The sequence below is a fragment of the Chelmon rostratus genome, chromosome 13 (genome assembly GCF_017976325.1).
Source record: "Chelmon rostratus isolate fCheRos1 chromosome 13, fCheRos1.pri, whole genome shotgun sequence".
Taxonomy (NCBI): Eukaryota; Metazoa; Chordata; class Actinopteri; order Chaetodontiformes; family Chaetodontidae; genus Chelmon; species Chelmon rostratus.
The window spans coordinates 14,721,662-14,745,793 of NC_055670.1; the positions used below are offsets into that span (position 1 = coordinate 14,721,662).

Below are 24,132 nucleotides of genomic sequence, written 5' to 3' on the forward strand. Positions count from 1 at the left end.
TTCCTAGTGCTCCTAGTCTGATGTCGGAAAATACACTTATTTGCGAGTTAGCTGAGAAGATTGCTATCACTCTTCGTTTGTCCGCTAAATATAGTGAGGAGATGGTTGACTTAGCTTAGCATAAAGACTGAAAAAAGGAAAGAAAAGCTAGCCTGGTTCTGTTCAAGCGTGAAAAGAATCCACCTACAGTATGAGTTAACAAAACATTATTTTTACATGTTTTTGTATGGATATAACATGTTAATTGCTGAATTTAAGAGGTGCCAGAAGGAACTTCCAGTGCTTATGCTAAGCTACGCTAACAGTCTCCTTGCTGTAGCTTCATGCTAAACAGACAGACATGAAAGTGGTGTCAGTTTCCTCGTCCAAATCTTGGAAAATATATTTTTTTCTTAGCTATTTCAAGACTTTATTCATTACCTTTTGCTGTTCCCACTATTTAGCTCTCAATTACTTATAGCTAGCTACACCAACTGCTACTTTATTAAATATTTACCTATTTCAACTATTTATCCATTAGTTTCACATTTTCTCACCATGCTTTTGTTAGCTTACTAGGCTATTTCAATGGTTTTTCCATAGCTATTTCAACTATTTATCCTTTACTTTTAGTTTATTCCTCAATTAAACCATTACTTTAAGCAAACTGTTTATTTTTTAGCTAATGTTCAACTGTTTATTTAAACATACCCCTAGAAAAACTGCAAAATTCCTGACTGACGTAACACCATTTAGCAATCACTGTCCCACACATCAACAACAATACAGGCCTGAACTACATCACACGTACTGTATGACATTTTTTGTCCTGTTTATTAAAATCAAGCAGGAGATAAATGTAATTCTGTGCGTGCTGTGATTTATCTGAATTTCCGTGTCTATATGTGTCGCTATGTTTGCCGCAGTAATTACAGCTCTGCTCTTGCTGCTGTAGCTGGCTTATTGTGATGTAAAATTTTAACTCCAGTCAGTGGAAATTTAATTATTCAGCGATTTGTTGTTATTCTGGCAGAGTCTGTTGGTTAATTTGTTTATCACAGAGAATGGTCTCCCAGCACCCATCCCCCTCCCCCACGGCTCTCTCACCCAGGCCAAAAAGACTTAATTTTGGCTAAGCATGAGAGCTGGCTGATACTTTGCCGAACGCCCCCACTTTTACGCCCTTCTTCTCCCTTCCAAGCAGCCAGGGAAGCTGGAGCAGCCTGCTTAGATGACATAAGGCCATTTTTATCATGAAGCTAATACACTTCTGAGACCTCCTGTTAGCCCCTGCCATGCTGCAAGCAATTACCAAACTAGATCCCTTTATCTGTCCGACTTCAATACTAGAGGTCAGAGCATGCCGTCAGCCACAGAACGGCACCACAGCGGACTGGGAAGGATTCATGGATTCAGTGTCTTGTTTAATGACACTTCAGCTGGGCAGATGTTTCTCAAACCCGGGCGTTCCAGATAAACAACCCTCTCCTTTCTCACAAAGTCACACTGTTTGCTGTTTTGTAACGCAAGGTCGCGAGCTGTCCGCTCCAGAAGCCTCGTGTGCGATCTTTCCGGAGCTGAAGGGAAATCCCGGACAAGAGATAGAGGGTCAAAGGGGAAGGAAAAGCTGCGACAGTGGAACAGCCAGACCAGTGGAACAGGATAGCATGTTAGCCGGGGGCACTCACCTTCCTTGTGACTGCCGGGTCCAGATAACTCCTCAGCTTCTGGAGGTACGTGTGAGGCGGGTTTTTCACTTGGAATCGCTCCTGTCAAAAAAATAAAAAATAAAAAGGAAAACAAAAGAGTGAGATGAGCAAAACAAGAGCAGCAAGTACAGAAAGACACAGAGAGGAAGTTAAACATTCAAAAACAGTGAAAGTGTACAGTAATATGGATTTAGCTTTGATTTCAAGGAGTTTGAAACATAAAATCTGAACACATCTCCAGTACAGGGTTAACTGACTAAATCCATCAGATTAAAACTGAACAGGGTTAGAGCAAGTTACAGCCATCTTGAGCCATCCTTTAATTGATGGGAGCCTAGATTATGTTCTACTTTAAGAAGCCAAAGGAAAATAGCAACATTGATTCCTCCCGTCCTGCTACGATGGACATCACAAGCCTTAATCACATGTGCTCTGTTCGCGCAGACCTTGGGTGTAATGAACCAGCAATCTATGGACCAGTTTGTGTTACAGTCACAGCTGCGCTGCACCGTAACATCATTAATGCATGCTTTGTTATACTTCCGTTCTTCTAGCACAATATTCAAAGCTTAACAGTGATTTCTGCATCAGTAGGTGTGTTTATTTATTTTTCATACAGGTAGGTGACTGCCTCTGTTCAGGTCATTCTGCTTGCAGGAGGTCATAAACAATCTTGCTGTTAATGACTGTGATTAGTTTTAATAGGCAATAAAGAATAACCTGCCTGGGGATTGTGGCCAAACATGTGTGGCTGCGTGTGTACATGTCTTTAAGTCCAGCCAGGAACAGGTTTTAGGTCAAATCCCTCACTGTTGTGCTCTAAATATAAATACAAGAGATTAGTGCTGGATTTGGATCAGTGTGTTGAGCGGGAAACAGTATTTGGATCAGGCTGAGCACCACAGCAGCATGAATGGTTCTGTTTACCACACTACACTGTGTCAGAGAGTGTGAGACTAAAGAGCTTGTCAGTGAGGAAATGTCTTCTTCGTATGATGTGGGCAAAGACGGTCAAGACATATCCTGAACGAAGACATTAGCCGGGACAACTGGCCTTTAAGGAAAAGTCCAACTAAAGGCTTTTTCTCTGTTACATATCAGCAATTTTTGATTTTCAATGCATACCAGAGCTTGCAGGGACCTCAGATGCACATCTACAAGAGTCTGTCTCAGTGTGCTACTTTCTGATGAGCCTCTCATGTGAAATGTTTTATATTATATATATTAAATATGGCAGGAAGTAACACGGCCCTGAATCAACTCAAGGAGAGTTGTCGATCCACATACCAGGAGGTCGCTTTATGGTTTCCAGACTCAATGCATATTCTCTACATATTATAGTTTGTGGATCAAAACAAAACGAAACAAAAACAGAGTTCCTACTTGTGTTTGATAGTGGAGCTGGGGCACTTATGATGAAAGAAGACATTATCCTTCAGAGAAGAATGAGCAGAGACAGTGTTTTGCACAGCAAAAACCATGTATTTAATGAGTGAGGCTATTGTTTAGGTTTTAATCCATTAACTAAACTGATGATGAGATGATGCAGCAAGATCTTGGTGGCTGTTTTGTCCCCAAACGCTTCTTTTTACGTGCCAGTGATAACTTTCAACAGGAAGCAGTTCACTGTCCTGGCCAGATCCGACCTCTCACTGCTCAGACGCCCCAAACCAACCGGTAGTGTTGCAAGTGCAGCAACAAGTACATGATCTCTCAGTGCCGTCCACCAATATACAGCCAGATGTGCTCACAGGATCACACAAGTCAAAAGTTCCATGAGTGGAAACTAACACCACAAACTACATCTTATAACGAACACTGAAGTGATACAGCAACTCTCTGACAGTCTAAACAAATTTAGTTATCTGCTTCATAGGTAGCATTTGTCTCAAGGCTATTGTATTGATCACATTGTGAAGACGCCATCATTGTGCCACTTTGTGTGTACAGATGCAGTCTGTGGGTTGGGTATTATCAGCGACATCACATTCACCACTGCCAGAGTGCGTCTGTCTCACAAAAACAGGAAAGACGACCGTGGCGTCATGGAAGAGTCTGCAAGATAGTAAATGAGTGCTGTACACGTCCTGTTGCATGCAAAGAAATGCGAGGAATGGAAGGCAGTAAATACATGAAGCGAGAGACTATATTATAGAGAACACACGTCTGGTTTTGAGGAGCACATATAAACAAGTTCCAACATGCTCTGTGGCTGTTATAGAGTTTGTATACGTCCCCAGAGCAGAGACTAAAGTAGGGGAAACAATGAATGTCGAGCCACCCTCAGTATATCAACATGTTTTGGGGTGCTATTCATTAAGTTCTTGTGCGTTAGAAAAATCCACAGGATTGCCACAAATCTTAAGAAGTCTTGACAAGTGGTAAGTTCATCATATCCCATTCTTTACACTCTGGATGTTTTAACCTTGTGTTCACATCAAGAGCTTCCTCCATATTTCATAAATCCTCGTAATTGCCAGAAAAAATGTTTAATATTTCAACCTCTGGTGGTGTTTGTGGGGCCTGTTTTTCAAAGGGGATGTACCTGTCATCTCCGCTTCCCTGCCTCCCTCCATCACTGTTGCCATGGTTACATAAAGAGATTCACTGTAGCTGTGACACAGAAAATACTTTACTCCCAGAGCTGCCTGTGCTGTCGAGGGTATAGGCTTGTGGGGAAGCAAGAGAGTTTAGCAATATTATTTGATGTCTGATTGTTAAAATGATGGGAAAAATGACTCATCTTACACCATAAACATCAACTTTTTGGCACTTGATTGTCCAGCAAAGGATTTACAATGCTATATAGTTAAGAAACGTCACACCTACAGTAGATCCTGGCCATTTTAAACATGGACAACACGTAGACAGAGAACATCTATTTGCATTTTGTTCTGTTTCAGTGAGCGAGTGGTATCATGAACCAAGATGCTTGTCATCAAAACCACAAGTTTTTGGAAACTGCTGCACTGACAGTGAAGGGAAACCAACTATTTTCACTTCAGGTCTGACAGAGGAACACGGCGTCCCCTCCAAACTGAAAGGGGATCTCTGACTGCTCGTGAGCGGCCTGGCGAGCTCTCTCTGGCACCGGTACCTTCGGGGTCAGTGGCTATCAATACAGTTTGAGTGGGTGGTGGTCTTGATCTTGTCTCCGTTTTTCATCCTCTGCTCAGGGAGGCAGAAAAACTCTCTGGCACGGAGGTTTGCTGAGTGGAGCACTCAGACCACAGCTCACTGCACAGCGTGCACCCTCTGTTATTTCCTACATGCAGCCCTGATGCCAATAACAGGCTGAGTTTTTTAACTGGCTAACTGATGTGTGCTCCCTGCTGCGCCACTTAACCCACTTGATGAGAGAAGCCAGGGCAGAGTGTAAAGATCGGGAAAGGCTTACAGGATAAAGGCAGGGCAGTGGAGCATGGCTGCTGAGTGTGGGACAGACCTTCTCCAGGATTACACCAGAATCACTCTGTCAAACTGTAAAGGATGTTGACTGATTAGCTGATGAGTGAAAAAACTTTTTCTCCTCATGAGTCTGGTAATTATGCATCCATAAGGCATTAAGGGCGACCTGTGCAGCACTACATCCCACCGTCTCATACAGGTGAGTGACTGACCCACCTGATCACAGATCAGTTCCCACTTCTTCTCGTTGTCGTACTGCCGCAACAGCCGCGCTTTGTCTGGAGGAAGATTCATCGAGTTCTGCAACAGAGAGAGAAAGCTCAAGGTTATTTGGATGTGGGTAATGAAACATCAGTCACATGAGCCCAGTAACAACAGAAATCCCAGATTAACTAAAAACAATAAAGCTCATACACAAGAGGGAAACGGTCTGTAATTCGTTTTTCAGCAGCATTGCACATTATCTACAGGGCTCAAAACGCCATGTTTTAGACTGAGAACCGGGTAATGGCACTTGGACCCAAAACTGCAAGTCACAGACCTGCACCAGTTTTTTCTCCCTCTACTTGAGCATCATCTTCACTCTCAACACTGTACATACATGACAAATAGGTTATGGTGGCCAAAATGTGGTGCAACGGTGCTGCTAGGGAAAGGTCACAAGGTCACATGAAGTAAGGATGTGCAAAACTGAAATTACAAACAAGCAGCAGAAAAAATCACCAAATGAAATTTAACTCTCGGAGCAGCTGTTGAGGGAGGACAAAACAACCGTCCTCCACTTTCCCTGACAAGATTTCAGTCCCACAACCACCCCAACTCCCCTCAGTTAAAACATCTTCCCCAAATATTTTTCCAGTTCCTACAGGACGGTTAGTAAATATATGGCCGACAGAAAAGCCACTAATGAGAACAGCTCAAAATATCTGCCATTGTGAAGTGCTGCGGAGGAGTGTTACAAGACAGCTGGGGAAAGGAGGTGTCTCTTTAATGAGAGTCAGGTTGTGACACTGAGGCAGAGAGGAGACACTAAGCTCTGTTGTCTGAGTCGTTTTGAATTTGAGAACCAGGCGACCGAGCTTGGCGCTGACATACTGAACCGCATCAGCATAATCGACTGACCAGACATCCCGAGACAATGTGAGTGAATGAGAGCGTGAGCGAGTAAGTGAAAGCGATGGCGCTCTGAATATACTTCCTTTTCTCCTGATGCCTATAAAACGAGATATTCCTCATTTATGATGCTCATGATTTCCTGAGAAGTGTGCACTGTTCAGGAAAAACCTAATCTGACCCATGTGTTGGTTGACAGCATGTCTGAAAACAAGCCCCAACCCTCCAAAAACCGTTACACAACTCCTTTCTTCATCCCGCTCTCTCGACTCGACTTCACCTCTGCAATTGTCTAAAATTGCATGATTCGCCCCGACGCCCCTGTGAATTAGAAAAGCTTGGAACAATTAACCACCACGTAATCGTACCACCTACAGTATGGTGAGCACCGAAGGGGCAAATATGTAAGAAGAGAAATTAGCCCAGCTGGAGATTAGTTAGGCACTCAGAGCAAACACAAAGTATGCATTAAAACGTGAGAATAGTATTATAGGTGTGTGCACCACTAACAACAGCCATTGAAGGCACAAGATGCCAAACCGAAGCGCCATCAAAAGTGGCTCATCTGCATACTTCATCTGCAGCTTTCAGTAAGAACAGATATGAAACATGGTGTAGTGAGAAAGTTTTCCACCACTGAGGGTAGAAACGGGGGCCATCACCAACCACTCAGCATTTTTTCCCCCTCTCATTCGACGGGCTGGATCATCTATCAATGTGTGTTCGGCGGCCAGCCTCCACTTGTCCTCACAAGGGGGGTGAGAGGAAGATGGATGGGGAATATCCTGGGGTCCAGCCTGTCTCCACGAGTGAGTAATACCAGGGTAGAATCAGACACTGATAGAGTGGTCTGATCTCCAGCTTGCTTTGGAGCTTAAAAAGTACTTTATATTTTATACTGTACATTATAGATTGGCTCTGCAATTGATTTATACAAACATCCTTTTTAATATTAAAAGGGTGCATTTGTAAAAGAGAATCAATGCAGAGGGAGCTGCTTGTACACATCTTGCTAATCGCTAATGAGAGGAAGAACTATTGTAAAGACAAACAGCAACAGATTAATCCGAAAGATTTAAATGGTAACAGCAGAACAGGATAAAAAGCTGACCAGCGTGGCGTTTTTATGCTAACTGATAACTTCTTTATGTTCATTATATTATGTTCGCTTTTCTAAACACACTGATGACGCTCAGCTGATTTCCTCCACAGGTGTGCCAATAACCCTGCAAGATGAAGTGAAATCCCAACATAAGAGTACAGTTTGCTTTCAACGAAGCATCCGATGGATTTCCTGCATCAAAATCAATCTGTAGCACAACCGTTAAGTCTTACTAAGTACAAGCACAGGTTGTAGCCTGCCCGACCAGGAAGTCGCATTAGTATTCAGCAGATGCTGCGAGCCGGCTGATCGCTGCTGTGCTGACTACAGGGAATTGGGAGTCGGAGGGGCTCTATTGACTCAGTCTGGCTGCTAACCAGAGTTAGTACCCACTTTCCTTCCCTAAACAGATTAAAACACAACTTGACACCTGAGTAGACGGTCACATTAAATGACAGAAAGCCACGAACGGTCTCACTGTATCACACACAAAAGTAAAAACAGACTTTTACGATTTGTGGATGGCAAGCTCAAATTAAAGGAGTATAAAATTATTAAGTTATTTCGAGACTTCTGCCTTGTTATGGTTGGATACCGGAGACTTATTGGCCTGGAAACAAATGGGTTTGTGGCGATGATGTGGGTGCTGGATGTAGGTGCTGTGCTCCTGCAGACTGGGTGGTTTGCTGAGTCGCCGTGGGCTGCCTGCTTGGTGAGGCTCCAACTAAAGCAAAGAACCACTTCCAGCCTTCATCTCACCCCAATGCTAATGAGCTGTGACAGGCACTCAGCTTGCTGGGGTCAGGTTACCCCGTGTCTACAAGCACACAGTTTGTGAGTGTGTGTGTGCATCTGTGGTATTAATGGGGTGATGCTGAGCAGCAGCTGATGGCAGGCCACCCTGATGAATACAAACACACCTAAATTTCACTCAGTAGGAGATCTCGTGGTAATCAAACTATTACTGCAATCGTGTCAGCGGGATTATAACAGGTTTGACCCATTCGACAGACACAGACAAATTGTGCAATGTCCAAAATTATCTCATGGTTCAACCACAGTAAGTGTGGAAGCACTGAGCCAACACTGAGTATCAGTGTCGGTCTGATGCGAGCCAAAAACACAGTATCTAATATGAGAAAAAATTCTTACAATCTGATATAAACAGACAAATGCAATTGCAAATATATGTACAGTTAAAGTGCAAACAAGCAACAAATCACACGATAACTACAGCAGCTACCTGCCTTCATTGCATCAGCTGGGATTTGGAGATTTTATGTCCTAAAAGCAAAACAAGAGAATGCAAAGTGTGTAACTTGAGTGTTTTGAGGAAAATAATCCAAGCTTTAATAATCCAAATGTGATAAAAACACAAGCAACATGCAAGGGGAATGTGATGAAGCTGAACGTGTAAGAAACATCAAGTAGAAAAGCGTGTCAGGCAGCAACAACAAACATTGTTAGAGGCAATGACAAAGCGTGAGAAACTCGCTCCAGACAGCAACAGAATGAAGACGACGAGAGGGGAAATCATGGAATTTACTGAGCTCGATCGCCGGCCCCGCTATGTGAAATGTGGGGTTTCAACACTTCCACATCTCTAGCCTGACTTCACGCTGCCAAACTGACATTTCATCTCCAGCGCAGCTGTCCCACATCTGTACTGGGAGAGAGAATGAATTCCTCTACAAACCTTTGAAAACAGCTAAAGCTGTGAGTTTTAGCTCGAACCTGCATCCTGTGTCATTACAGAGGGGTTTATATGCAGATAGGGTTCCTCTGAATAACAATACTGATGCCAGTTAAAGACTAAGGAGGTGGTGTATTGGTGGTTGAAAATGTCATTGGCTGTAAATATACACAGTTTAATCATACTGGTTATAGAAAACACTTCACTTAAAACATGTGTTATGAGCAAATTTAGGTCAAGATGTCTCCGGTAATATATATGAATCAATAAATCTGGTTTATTCCAGAGTCCAGCTCAAACACTGGACTTTTTTATTGCAAAAACCACTTCAGGCTCCAGGACTACGTACAGGGGTTACTGAATGGTGGATAATCAACAGATAATTAATGTTGTAGTATCCTATTTGGTCTTAGTGTGCAAAAATCTTGTTGAGTAAAGGCCAGCAACACAAATCAAGTAGGGACACCAAGTGTAGAAAGTGCTGTATATCTTAAATGCACGGATAATAAACCTTAACTTTTCTTTAATTAAAAGCCAAATTAGTGACTGCTGCAAACTTGGCTGTAGGCAAAATTCTGCAGTTAAATAAAAAGCTTGCTGAATTAGAAACATAGGGAAAAAAGGAAACTTTTACTCAGCATTATGTGCACTGTGCTCATTGGCATGTTGTAAGGTCTGTCACAATGATACAAAAAGCACCACTCATGCTACATTTAGCATTTCTATGTACAGTCAAACATTAAGCCTGAATAGCAGTAAATCACACAAACTGCCCACTGTCACACCATGTCTTTTGTTTAAGTCCAGAGCTGCAGCTAAAATACAGCCATACGAGTCTGTTTAGTCTTCAGTATCTATTTGAGGAAAGTGAAACTGCGGAACAACACTCCAAAACAATGATTCTCGTGTTACTCAGGAGCTGAAAAAGGAGCAAAAGCATGTTGACGCAAATGGTTTATTACAATCACTCAGCCTGGAAAACAGTGTAGAACGTTAGGGTCTGTGATCACAGCTCAAAAAACCACAGTGCAGCTACAGTATGCCATACCTGATCAGTCAAAGACGTGTATCTACGACAATCAGAAGCTCAAAGTTTGCTACTGATATCAATCTAATGTCAATGTTTTACTCACGCTAGGCCACAAGGCACAGGAGCATGGACAGAACTTATTAGTGTCCATGTATCCTCTCATTAGTGAGTTTGAGTCATAAAAAGAGTAAAAATAGGCAGCTGGCCTGAAGCCCACCAACCAGCCCACTACCTTCCAGGAGGTCTGCGGAGGCAGCACAGCTGGCTACAAAAGCAAACACACGGCCCACGTGAAGGGCCCGCTTTATTTGTGGTTGCTGTGAAAGGATGTAAACTGTGTTAACAAAACCGAGAAGAAGCCATTTGAATGGCAGTGAGTGTCAAGACGAGGTGTGCAGTCTGACCACAGCCTCATCGACTATCTGTCCTTTCTTCTTGCAGACAGCGTGTGCAGAAATGTGAGTGTTTGTTAATATGTCAGCCTCACTCGTGGTAACTGTGATGAAGTCTTTTTCTTTAATTACAAATAGGTCAGTTTATTCATGGCCTGTGCATTGTGTTTTCTGTTGTTGTTCGCCATTAGAAAACCATAGTAGAGCTACAACAATTTGTCAGTCAATCAATTACTCGATCGAAAGAAAATTAATTGCCAACTATTTTGATTATTGATTAATTGTTTCAGTCATTTTTTAAATGAGAACGTCAAACATTTGCTGGTTGAAGCTTCTTAAAGGAAGGATTTGCTCCTTTTCTTTGTCATTTTAATGGTAAATGAGGAGTCTTTGGGTTCTGAACTGCTGGTTAGACAAACAAAGCAATGTGAAGAAGTCACTTAGTGCTCTGGGAAATTGTGATGAGCATTTTTCACATTTTTCTGACATTTGATGGCCTAAACAATTATTGATTAATCGTGAAAAAATTCAGAAGATTAACTGATAATGAAAATAATGGTTAGTTGCAGCCCTAAACCATAGAGAACATGTTCAACATATGTTCCAAGTGCTTCACCAGGAAAAAGTGGTACAATAGAGACAGTGGACTGTTCTGCAACAACTTCCATTCAAAAGCTATACATCAGTTAACTTCCACATCCTGGCTTTCACATCATCACTTCACTCTTCTGTTACTCTTTTGAACATATAAGCAATTGTGACTGTAGGGCACTCATCATATGAACTACAAACAACTGGAACAGCTGGGTGTCGTGGTCAAAAAGGACAAACTGGAGGTGAAGTGCCCCACTCGATAGCCTTCTTGCTCCAACAGAGAATCTAAAAACCAAGCTACCATGGCTAGAAAAACATTTCTTGAAAGCAGTTAAGTGATTGAAAACAAGCCCATGCTTCACCCTGTTAACCTCCTCTAATGTATGCATTGTACTGACAAAAGTGTGCACTGCAGCACCTCTGAGCCACCCGGCCTCCTCTCAGATATCTTTCAGGGATTGATTTGTCCTTGGGGACTTGAGACATGCCCACGCTCTCCTCTCTTTTCCATCTCTACCGTTTTTCCTGCTAATGCAACACAATCAGAAAGAGGTCCTTTCAGGCAGATCCAGCAGTATTTGATCCACATCACCAAGACTTGTTTTCCTGCTTAGAAGCAGTACAACACAAGGCAAAAATCAAACTAATGACCCTAACAGATTGCATCTCTTTCTGTTGTAAACACCCAGTTTGCATCATTCAACGCAATGTTCCAACCTCAAATTTATTACTGCCCTTTATAACTGCTCGCTGTCTTTCTAAATGAGCATTACAGACATCAACATGCCACAACAAGAAAACCTCTGACTGCATCAGTTATTGACGATTAGTCATAATAAATATTTGCAAATTGCTCAATACTCTGGAAATGACTGGATGCTGTACTGTTCTCTGTCAATACTTGCTTCATCAGTCACAGGAGTGTTTTGGTTTTAAGGCATTTACAGTGTTGTAATGAGGTTAGCGCCACAGGCTACTCCCAGAGTTGTAAAACACCTCCCCAGGTATACTAATACATGACAAACTGCACAACTGCATTATGCTCCAGCTATTTCTCTTCTCATTTAGCCTGCGTGGAAGTGGAGGAGCCCTGCAGCTCAAGCATATAACAGTCAAAATGTGTCATATTCACAGAGGAGGCTGTGAGCGATAAATGCCTACATAAGGGAGAAAGGAGTAGGACGGCCCTGAGGCATGCGCTATCCAAACTGAGCTGTTCTCCCCTCATTAGCGCAGCGTGGATGTGTAATCCTTGGCATTCTTTGAGGGCACAGGTGTCCCCTGTCTGTCCTCAGATTAGCTTTGTAATCCCCAGGACCCCCTGCTCCGGCTCAGCAGCCTCCTCCATCGAGACAGTAGTGTTTGTGTTTGTGAAGCTGTTCGCTGGAATGGTGAGTTCAAATGTTCGAGCCTGGACTCTCATTTCCACCCTGTGACGGCCTCTCCGTAGCAGTCTCTCCTATCTACATCTCTCCACATCTCTCCAGTTGTCAGTGCCAGTGTTCAGAGGCTGGTCAGAGCCGGTTAACTGCACCTGGTGAAGGAGTGGCCAAAGGACACCAAAGGGCTCCTAGGAGTTGCCTCTGTGTTGCTGAGCAGCCAGGACGCCTTCCACACGGCTTTCACTTTAGATTAGGTTGCTTTGATTATTTTCCTCTAATTCTACCCCCTAAACTTCACTTATCCATACAGACTTAATGCCACTGATGGCAAATATTTGCATACTTCATAGGAGTTCTTATGCTTAGTTTCCATTTTTCATTAGTGTGTGGACTCTCTATTTTGTTGCAAACCCTGAGCCAGCAACAAATGAAGATTCGTCCAAGATATGACCCCAGGACTTCTCGCCGAGGGTACACCTCTACGACTGTCTAGATGGGTCACCAGCAAACTGGTTGCCTGAGCCACTCGGCACTGTGTTTAAATCACCCACTGCAACTATTGTATGAAGACCAGGGTTCAGTTGGTCAGATAGTTTTGCGGGTTAGGTAGATAAGTTAGTGGAAAGAATGTTCCACATGGTGGCTGTCGTGCTGCACTGAAGGGTAAACTTCTGGACTCAGTGTCTCTAATTTGCATGCTAGCCTTGTAGCCTTGGGTTGTTGTGGCAATTAACATTTTTGGGTGTTGTGCTTTCTAAGCATTTGGCTATCAGTCAATGTGGTTTGGTTACTGGTATTGGTGTGATCAAGTCTGCAGTAGAGAAGTTTGTGCAGAACCCAGTGAGGGCCTCCTAGGTACCTGCAGAGAATCAGTTGCTAAAAGGGAGAAAATATTTAAAAACTAAGTTTAAAGTCAGGGCGTGAGGACCACATCTTGTGTGTAATATAGGAAAGGAGGAGGAGTTGCAGGACCAAATATGAAAGAAATATGATGGGAAAGGGTATGAAAGGAAGAATAATATGGTGGAGGCTGAGGGGAAGCAAAGGCAGACCCAGGAACAGTTGGATGGGATTGCGAGGAACTGCCAGAGCTCTAGTCCAAATGTGCCGAGTTCAAGGCCGAGGTCCAGGGACAATATACCCTTGTCAAGTCCAGCGAGGACAAGGCCACAGAGCTACAGCTGGAGCTTTCTCTTTCCTTCATAAAACTGAGTTTCCCTTGAGAGATAATCTTCTATGAGACCTGTCAAATGGCTTTATTGTTCTTCAGTGTGATGCTCTCCACAATGCACCTCTTACTAACCCGTTGAGTCCAAAGGTCAAGCTTGACTGGTCTCCTCAGAGTCTTGTGCTTTGAATACGAAAAAGTCTGATTTCATGTGCTCCAGCGTCACGTCTGGTTGAACCGTGTCGGTTACAGGAAGATGCCAGAAATCTGGTGACTGGGGGTGCACTCTTGCAGACTGGTATGGATGGTATTGACCACCCGGCCAGTTTCTTTTCCAGGAAATTCAACACTTACCAGTCGAATTACTCCTTTTTGGAGACAGACGCCTTGGCTCTTATTTGGGCCTTGAAACATTTTGCGGTCTATGTGGGTGGTGGAGGTAAACCCCTTGTAGTTTATACTGACCACAGCCCCTGCTCCTCTCCTCCTCTTCTTAATTTGCTTCGTCTACGAACCAAAGTTGCTGAGTGGGAGTATATAAAGTGGGTGGTTTGAAGGGCAAGTAGATGGTTTTGGTAACAGACAGTGGTTATTGGAATGTCCTTATATTGGTTGAATGAAATTTTTTGATTGCGGCTGAGGAGCCCTTTGGGCCCTCATCTTTATGGGAGGGGTCGTGACAGCCTGTCTGTAACTCTCTCTCCCTAAATGAATATCTTTTTCATGTTTCATTAGTGTTACAAATCCTAAGCCAGGTTTATAACACCCCCCTTATAAGCAACATTCCAGTCAAATTCCTTTCATTTACTTCGATGTGATGATATTACTGCGTGTCTGCCAACCTCACATCCTCTAACAGGAGTTCATCAGTCCGTACCAGCTATTCTTGATGAAAGGTATCACCTCATTGGTGTAATTGTCTCCATACCATCCCTACTGTCACCAGACTGCTTTATGAAAGTGTATTCAGTGAGCCTTTACTACAGACATGCAGCACCATACTGTATATGATTAATGACGCAGCAAAATTAACAGTGACAGAATACAGCAGCTGCAAGCGAATGGAATCACATTTAACTTCCTCTGCGCAAAATCTTAAAATTGTAGTTTAAAGCCAAGCTTCTCTGTTTCCGCTTTTGTTCAATATATCTTCAGGGAAGGGAAGACACTTGGCGGAGTTGCAGGCAAACATAAAGCACGTTGCAAAAAGGGTGGTGCGATGTTTATATTGTGGGTAAAATCTTGATACAGAGTGGCCTTCATGCTGGACCTTACCCAAATACCGGAAACATTATGGAGATGATTTGGAGCAGCGGGAAGCTGTCCAAATAAAACAAGTGATACACGAACATAGAGGAGTTCCAGCCAGGCCAGATGTTGTGAGGTTGCGAAAGTGTCTGGACTGAGGTGGAGTCCATGTTGTTGCTGAAGCGAGCAAAGAATACGAATCAGAAAAGTTGTTTATCTGTGAGACAAACCAATGGTTCACTGGGGTGTAAATGCAGTGGGTTATAGAATGAAATCACTGGTTTACTTGAAATGTGTTACATAAGGTTTAAAGAAAACACCTCCAGATAAAGTTTGGTTACTTTTCCAGTAATGAACTTAATTTCAGTAGGTGGCAATGGGATGAACAGGACATTTATGAGCTCACAAAAAGGGGGCTGACTAATTTAATGATGCTGCTAAGTATATAATCTTTTAGAGCTCATCTGCAAAGTAGTGATGTAGCAATGAGCTACTTGTTTAAAGTTGTGTCACTGTCACCTTTTACTCATGTAATGAATCCATCCTTCTTCTTTTTTTTGCATCTGAGGAGTCTAATTGTACAATAAGTGCAGAAAACAGCAATGGACACTACAGACTTAATACGACATCTCATGAGGGAGGAAAATAATGTAAATTAAAAAGAAAAAAAATGTAAAAAAAAAATTGTAAAAAAAATTGCCAAACTGGATTATTTAACAACTACTTTCATAATAATGTCAATTTATTTTCATATTTCACAAAAGAGGCATCATTACAAAAAAAATTCTGATGCAACATGAAATAATAATAATAATAACGATTTCATACTTAAATTAAATTAATTAATCAAAAATCAAATATGTTTTTCTAAATATGGCCTGGCTTATTCTCACACATGCCCACTAATAACAGGCACAACCTGACCTGGTGATCCTGTGATAGTGAGTTCTGTGATCTGCTGTATTTTGAGGGAGAATTATCTAAAATGTGTTTTTAACCAAACGCCAATTGAATAAACTGAAGAAAGAGAAGAAAGAAAGGAATAAAGCCTACAGAGGCAATTGGGTGCCATGAATCTTCAAACCCTCCAAACAATAAACTCATTTCAGGAGAACATTTTCTCACTGCTTTGGCTTTTACTGGAAATACGGAATTACTTCATCTAAACCCTAACCCATGAGCATTCCACACCGCTTTGTTTTCACGTGGGGGGTCCACATGAAAACAAAGCAGCACATCTTCTGTCCACTAAAGCCTGAAACAACAGACTGCTGCATTGTCTGGAGCTGTGATGGAGCCTATATCAAACTCCAGCAAAGAGCACTGAGGTACATTCAAATGCAACAGGCCCTCCCATTGGGCTGTGCAGATGTTCATTCTGGCAAGTGGTTACCCGACAAAACCTGACTTTTTTGACACTGGCAGCTTCAAAAGCAGCATATGTCCCAAGAATAAAACACAAGCAAGAAGAAAAGCCTGAAAAGAAGTGAGGCTACTTTAAAGTCGACTGCTGAGCCTTTTCAACAACCAAAGTATTACAGTACAAGGCGATATGTTACAACTCTGTCTGCACACTTTTCTACATTTGGAGGGAAGGACACAGTGTCGATATTGTACAAGCTTGTAAAAAGCCCAAAACCATAGACAACATGTACTAACAACTCCAAAATGTCAGCTGATAGACCATGAGTCCTCGTTTGTATAAAGCCTCACAGATCCACATTATTCAGCTCCAAAAAGTGACATAATGGAGCCAACAGATTAAACCAATAGGATGATTCTGCAATTCAGCCTAAACTCAAACAGTAAACATACTCAATAAAGCTCAAGGTTCCCAGATGAGAGAATAATATCACCGACCCTGAAGCCATAACACGCCACTAATTTGTCACAATGACACCGACAGTTGAAGGCTTCTCTGGACGTGCTGTCTGATAAAGCTCGACACCATAAACAATTCTTAACAGTTCATAACAACACACCCCCTCTTGTGCCGCCGAGTGATCTCAGCTTTATAGCGCAGCTGCCATCTTGGAGCCCGGACAGAACCTAGACCATAATGCACTTCTCCACAAAGCAGCGACGGTCCTGTTCTTCTGTGGGGCCCTTGGACCGGTCCTGTTGGACAACACTGGCAACTGGCTGTGACCAACATGAAAAGGACTGGGCTGGCCTTTTTCAAGCTACATCTTCCTGCTCTTGACGCAGGAAGACCTACAGCAAAGACGTCCACGGCCAAGTGCGAGGCCGCATCCAAAACTGAACCCTTTCTCATGATTGATGTCAAAAGTCTGCCGGGGAAAGCTTCTTTCTTTCAAAACAGCAAACAAAAGCTCAGCTGCTCTTGTTATTCTGCAGACGGTTACTCAGCAAAGTCAGACTCCTGAGACTCTTATTAATCCAGCACCCACACAGGGGTCAGGGACTGCTGTCATCAGGTATGATCATACAGAAAACCCTCTGAAAGGTTTTGCAACATTTGGTCTATACTCTACATACTCGCTGCCACCCACGCAGCAGTGCAGAAAACCAAACCACCCCCAAATGTGCGGATGTCAAAACTGGACTGAGAAGTACAATACTGATTGAGGCCCCAGTGGTTTCAACTCAGCAGTGCCTGCACACAGCCAAGAGACCTGTTCCCACATAATCAGCGGACCCTGTGCCAGCTGGGCAAGACGCCCCCCGGCTCTGCTTCGGGGATTTTGAGCAGCACATTATCGTCTAACGCCGCAGCACCTCACATCCCTTCTGAGAGGCGGCGAAGGCCAGCAACACTGGCTGCCGGATCTCATCGCTCCCCAAGCATTTCATGCTCAGCTCTGTTACGGCTAATTGGCGGGTGAGCGTCCTGGGGCTCCAACACAGCAGAGGCACACATGGCCATGCACAAGCATGTACGCACACACGCATATTTGGGTATGTGCGGTGGCCCTTTCGCAGCCTGCCGGGTCTGGGTCCAGTGCCAGGCTCCGTCGTGGGCTCTCCACAGAATAAAGAGCAGCTCTGTTCCCCGGGCCTGCTGCACGGGATTCAGCCACTGCTCACCCTCTGCTCCTCAGACAATACCCATTGTTCTGGCTTTTAATGAAGAAGAGTCAACATGGAAAAACTAGGAGGGTTAGCTTAGTCTTTTCCTGGGTCCCGTAGAGCAATGTAGGAGATGGAGGGATCACTGTGTTCACACAAGCTAACAGCCTGTCAAACTCTGAAAGTCAAACCATCTTTCAGAAGAAACTGAATGTGTGTATACAATGACACAGCTACACATCTACCTAAATATCTGTTTTCTCTACTAGCTTCTCTTTAATTTATACCTATGTGTTATATTCTGAATCAGAATTCATATGTAGATGCTGAATTGCAAAACAGTCATTTAAAAAAAGTGCAACAAAACAAAACAAAAAAAACATCTTTTCCACAGCAACACAATGTTGGAAACGATGACAAAGCAGCTGGTAGGCCTGGGCCGCATCATATCATCCACATTACTGCTGAACGTCAGCCACACATTTGACACATTAGCTCTGTTTTGGTCTCTACCTACTCCTCTGACAAACATCTGAGTGTTCAGTTGCTCGATGTTCACGTTGCGGGCTGCCAAACCAAAACGATGAGCTGAAAGACTTTACAACTCTCTATAAGGAGTCGGGTGATAATCCTCTGTGAATTCATCAGTATAACTGACCCATTGTTCACATAGAAATATTGATTAGTGCAGCTTTAGATACACCGTCAGTCTGAATTGTGACACTCTGTACAGCTGAATACTTCTGGGAAGGTCTTCAGGATGAAAGCACAGCTAGAGCTCCGACCTGTCAATGTGACAAATTAGACTTCAGTTGTACGTGACGGCTACTCGAGTGATTAATCTGAGGAGTAGGTTTCAGATGCAGGGCCTCCCAGCACAAATAACAGCAGCTCGGGGCGCTTCAGCAGCCTTTAAACAAAGCAGCTTAGATGTAATCTGGGCAGACTATTGAGAGGAGCAGCCACAACGGCAGCTAAGCCTATAGTCTCCCATATGGCATTTAAACAAGCAATGGCTGTAAACGTCTCTGCCTCCCTGACGGCAGTCGTGATATTCAGCGAACGCTACAGTGATCAGATTGAAGTGGATGGCATCCTGGATGTGCATACAATCTAATTTGATGTCAGCTCTGCGGTTAGCTGAGGCAGAGGAGCAGACATGAGGCCTGAGCTGAATTCCTGTTGCACAGAGTCACTTTCCTGTGGCTCAACTTGAAGCATATAGACTGGCTCATGCTGTACATGTGACTAACACATTGATTACAGTCCTTTCACATGCTTTCAGCCAGCGTGCACTTACAGACCGAGAGACAAACTTGCCACTTTGAAGCTTTGCTTATACCCTCTAATGGATGGCTAAAAGACAATGTTGGATTGCTGAGGTAATGAGTGCAGAGCAAATTGATCTACCAGGATGTTGATATGATCAGGCATAAAGCATATTCGCTGGCTGATCAGTGTTGTGCTGTCCAGTGTAAACATCAGGCTGCCCTGATACTGGCTAATCATTATGTTCAACCCACCTTGTTCATGCAGACTTGTCTCACCAACACTATGGCAACCAACAGAGAGGTGAAGGCTTGCAAACATGCTTTACAGAGCAACTACAGCCATTTTCCCTTGAAGCTGTATGGGAAAATGTAAGCCCTCAAAGCACTGCATTACTGTAATATTCATAAAAAACACACAGCAAACCGCTTACTGACAAACTGGTAAACATGGAATCATTTCCAGTTTGCACCAGCATGGAAATCTACCAACCTTTACTACTTCGACCAGCGAATATTTGGGTTTGAACTATACCTCACACGCCAAGGTCACGCATGAATTAGCCTCTCTTATCATGGCAGAGGCCTTGCATTACAATTAGCTTCAGTCTATTTCAAAGATCGGCCCTTGGCTCCGGGGATTCACGAGACACAGGCCTCAATGGGAGCATTTCATTTAGTAGAAAGTGCGGACTCAGACTTTTTTCCAGAAAGCAGCACTAGAATCACACAAAGCCACATCACTGTATGTGAGTCGAACTGAGTTTAAATATCAGACTGGAAATACTGATCCCAAATGCTGGTATGATACCAGACACAGCCTTATCTTATGCAAGCAAGGTGTGTTAAAATTTAACTTTGAATGAGCTGAAGTCAGTTGGAATTATGTTATTTTAAGCTTAGGTCATTTGGAAATGTATCTAGGCTAAGTAGACAGCTCATGTTTGAACTGCATTTACTACACAAACTTTAAAAAGTTAAACCTGGCTTTAAATTAAACACTGAACCTGCAAAAAGACAAACAAGAAGACGCGGATGTGGCGCGGCAGTAGCTTCCAGGTGGGGACTGACGGTAAGCAGTGTTGTATAACGTATGTGCATAGAAAAGTCACCAAGCTTAGACATCACAAAATGTCTGAGCTGACCTCGCCAACAGCAGCTGACAGTACAATCTGCACTCAAGGTCCACTCGCTTTGTTCCCGAGCTTCACGTGAAAACTCAAACACCACGAGGTTCCGGAGCTTTTGGCCTTCAGTGGGAACTGTTTTTTTCAACCAAATCCTTCTGTACAAAACTTAACTTTAATAGAGAAGAGACACAGTCAGTAATGAGTGCTGAGTATTATACACAGCGAAATGTGCCTGTTAGTAGTATCTATTCTTTGATGATTTATTTTCTGATTTCTGAGAATCATTTTACAAATTGATAAACTGGGAAATTAGACTTTTTTTTTTTAAGAAAATCGTGCCAGCCTACATTAGGCTACATTAGGTATTAGGCTCTGTATCAAAATTTAAATGGGTACAATGCATATTAAAGTGCCAACAAATTCATGTAGAGCAGAGGCCGATATTAGCTGCAGATCCAAGAATGAAAGAACTTGCACAGCTGATGGTCTACACACAATTCTTAGTGGAGGAATGGCCTTATTTTACATGTGTGGTTACACACACGTGTGGCCTGCTCAGATGATGGAAGTCATGAGTCAACGTCTGAAAGGAGGCTGTTCACGTCACACAGCGTGGACCCAAATTCAAATACTGAATGTCCTTGATAAGAAATTCAAGGGTTTCGTGAGGTGAGCGCCTGAATGCGGTCACACGCTGCACAAGCCTTTAATCCAACCCGCTCCCTACTGTGATCCGGGACCGGCCTGACGATCAAACATATCAGGAGTGGCAGGTAAACAGTCCTGCTGCCGTTCCACGCCCAGGTTTAGAATTTGTTGGGGGAAGCCTGCTGTGTTGCATCATGTCCAAAATATACACACAGCAAGCATTAAAGACAAATCTGTTACTTATATTTTACACAGATACGAGAACAAACAGACTAATCGAAAGATTGTGGGTGCTAATGCGACAGAGTAAAGCTCAATTAGTATTTGCAAACAATATCAGAAATGATTAACGAGTAGGTGAAAGGGCCATTGATCAGCAGCCAAGAGCACTTTAATGTTGATTCACCGGCGCTGGAAACCACTGGGACGCAAAGCAGGCCGAGAGGCTTGATGAGGTGTCATCCTAATCATCTGCTATTCAAAGTGAAGTGAGGTCATCAGAGTCACAGAGTACCACTCGCTCCGGCAATCAATGGAGCCAGCTGCCATGGGGCACGGCTGAGGCGCATTAGGGTTTAAATGGCGGTAAATAACACTAAATGCCGTGATTATAGCACTACATTCTTCTGATGCTGGAGGTCTTCCATCCCGCCAAGAGCTGAGGCATCACGCTGGCAGCGGGGAGGAGGCAGGGAGGGAGCGGGGGAGCTCCTGACATGCTGCGAGGATCGGCTTTTCTGACAGCCAGCCCCGCGAAATCCTCCAGTCAGACAGGTAGATTTAAACCAAACCCACCTCATCATTCTCTCACCGCTGACATTTACAGCTCGGAGCGCTTACAGGCCCACATGCGAGAGGGGGAAACCTTCAGAACCTGTAGGCAGGAGGTGATTAAGAGGAAGGCTCAAATCCCTCTGTGGCGTGACGTCAAAACCTCCCTACCCCGAAGTCTGCTGAATGGGATTCATCAGCGTCTGACAAGCAGCATTCGCACCATAACACAACACCGTGACACACACACACACACACAGACTTCCGCCTCAACTTGATCCACTTTCTGTAATGGGCTTACAGGCTGAAAGATCTGCGCCACTGACACTAACAAAAGCAAAGCTCCTGCAGAAGAAAACCACAGCAAAAGGTGGAAAACGCGAACCTTTCGCCGGCCGAATCCGAATTCCTTCAGCAGAGCGGCTCATGTTTATCAGAGCAGTTGGCCGGGCGACAATCACGTTTGACCCACATTTTGCCAGCTCTCAGATTTCACCATCACTCCACTGTTCTTCTGTTCAGGCCTTTATTCACTGACTGGGGGGAAGCTGCGTCCCGGAAATTCTCCTGATCAGCAAAAAGTTTATCGTGGCCTACATAACGATGCTTTGGAGCACGAGAGAGCGTGGCGAGCAACGCTTCACCAACGACAACTACATTCCCACAAATCGGTCAGCACATTGGCGATGGAGGGTTTGGTGCACGCCATCAATATAAACACTTTTCCTCTTAGTTTAGGTCCTCATTATGTGTCCATCTGACATCAGATCCTCTTTAAGCGCTATAACATCTTTCAACTGCGCCAGGAATGTTCAGCGTTCACTCCCAGGTAACATAATTGTTGACAGACGCTGTTGACACTTTATGATGTGACAGATGTTTGAAAGGACCTGGCATGCCGGGCGCTTCAGTAGTGAGCCAGCGCCTGGACTCATAAAGTTGAGAGGGGTGGGGTGGGTGGGTAGACGGCCGTAAAGCCAATCATTTGCCATGTTATGACTGCAGGTGTCTCATGTAACTGCACTTGGAAAGTTACAGAAGCAGCAGGGCTGGACGCATCGCAGTAAACATGTATTATCTCGTATTCGGGGGGCGAGGAACGAGCTGAAATGTGATGTTCGATGGATTTCACCACCTGGATGAAAGGCTGGTGGATGTTTTTAGATCAGAGCACTTCAATGGGAAACTTGTTGAGTCAAAAAAAAAGGCTGATTTGATTGGCTGCTGGAGTCAGGAACTTCATCACAACTTTTCTAAGGGTTAGAAGACTCAATCAACAGTGCAGCAGATGCAAATCTCTTGTATCTCTGGGCTCTTTTTTGTCAGAATAGCCCTTTTTCTGAACAACAAAGGACAGGCGTGCTGGACAAACAGAGGTCCAACCTACACACACACACACACACACACACACACAGCTGTCCACGTCCCAGGACACTGACGCATGGAGGGAACAAAGAGACAGACAGATGGAAACGATTTTATTTCCGCTCTTACCAAAACGGTTGCGAACCTCTCCTCCAGTTCACCGGGCTCGGGCATGGGCAGTTTCAGAGGCATGTTGTGTCCTCTGAAATCCGTGTGCTGGTCCATGCTGCCTGCGTTCCCCATGGTTCCTCTTTGACCAACAAGTACAACTTTTCACCCCCTCCTCCTCCTTCTCCTCCTCACTCCTCTCTCTTCCACTTCTTGAGGGAAAGTCTCCACACGCCGGGAAAAAAAGGGGGAAATTATCCTCTCCGGTTTTTTGCTCCGTCGGCTCCTTCGCAGGTCTCCTCCCGGTCACTTCTTCCACGTTAGGCGCATGTGAGGGAGGCGGCATAACGCGACGGGTCCGAGCAGCGGCGGCAGGAGCGGCAGCGGCGGCGGCGGAGCCCCCGGTGAGGCATTTTCACGGCAGAATGAGGAGGGCTGGAAACTTGACTCGATCCGCACGGACCCTCTCCGCGCTGTTATCCGTATCTTGCACAATTTCGGCTCCACTCCCAGTCGGTAGTAATGACGACGAGCATGATTCACGCTTGTTGCAATCCCCCCCACACCACCACCTCCTTGTCTGTGAGTTGGTGAGTGGAGCTGGCTTCACTAATCCCTCCGCTGCTGACCAGCTAGTTTAAGGAGAGGAGGGGGCTCCACACACACTCACACCGCCGCTGCACACACTCTCATCCCTCCCGACAATGAGGTCTTTCAGAGGCAAGCCTCCCACTTCTTCTTCCTCTACTTCTCCTTCTTCTTCTTCTTGGGGCGTAGCTCCCAAAGCCGTAGCTAAGGAGATGATATTTTCTGTGTTGCATTGTGGTACTTTGAGTCCACCGTGGGAGAGAGCAAACTTATCGACCCCCCCGCCCCCCTCAGGCAATTTAGAAATGATTAGACCTACAGGGGCTCTATGAAGTCGATTCATTATGCTTTTTCCTCAATTTATGCACATTAAAATGTTAGTTTTGTTGCATTTCATTTGTTGATT

At 44.1% G+C, this 24,132-nt stretch overlaps 1 protein-coding gene across 5 annotated transcripts in view; it reads right to left on the minus strand.

Annotated features, from left to right (window-relative positions):
• Positions 1 to 23,871, minus strand: part of fmnl2a (formin-like 2a) — a 53,187-nt gene extending 29,316 nt beyond the window's left edge. For all 5 annotated transcript variants that reach the window (XM_041950208.1, XM_041950212.1, XM_041950209.1 and 2 more), the window contains exons 1-3: positions 23,160 to 23,871; positions 5,313 to 5,396; positions 1,668 to 1,748 (exon numbers count right to left, since the gene is read on the minus strand). In XM_041950208.1, coding sequence (XP_041806142.1) covers positions 1,668 to 1,748; positions 5,313 to 5,396; positions 23,160 to 23,273 — 279 coding nt within the window. In that variant the 5' untranslated portion in view covers positions 23,274 to 23,871. The remainder of the gene's footprint in view (positions 1 to 1,667; positions 1,749 to 5,312; positions 5,397 to 23,159) is intronic.
• Positions 23,872 to 24,132: the final 261 nt, after the last annotated feature.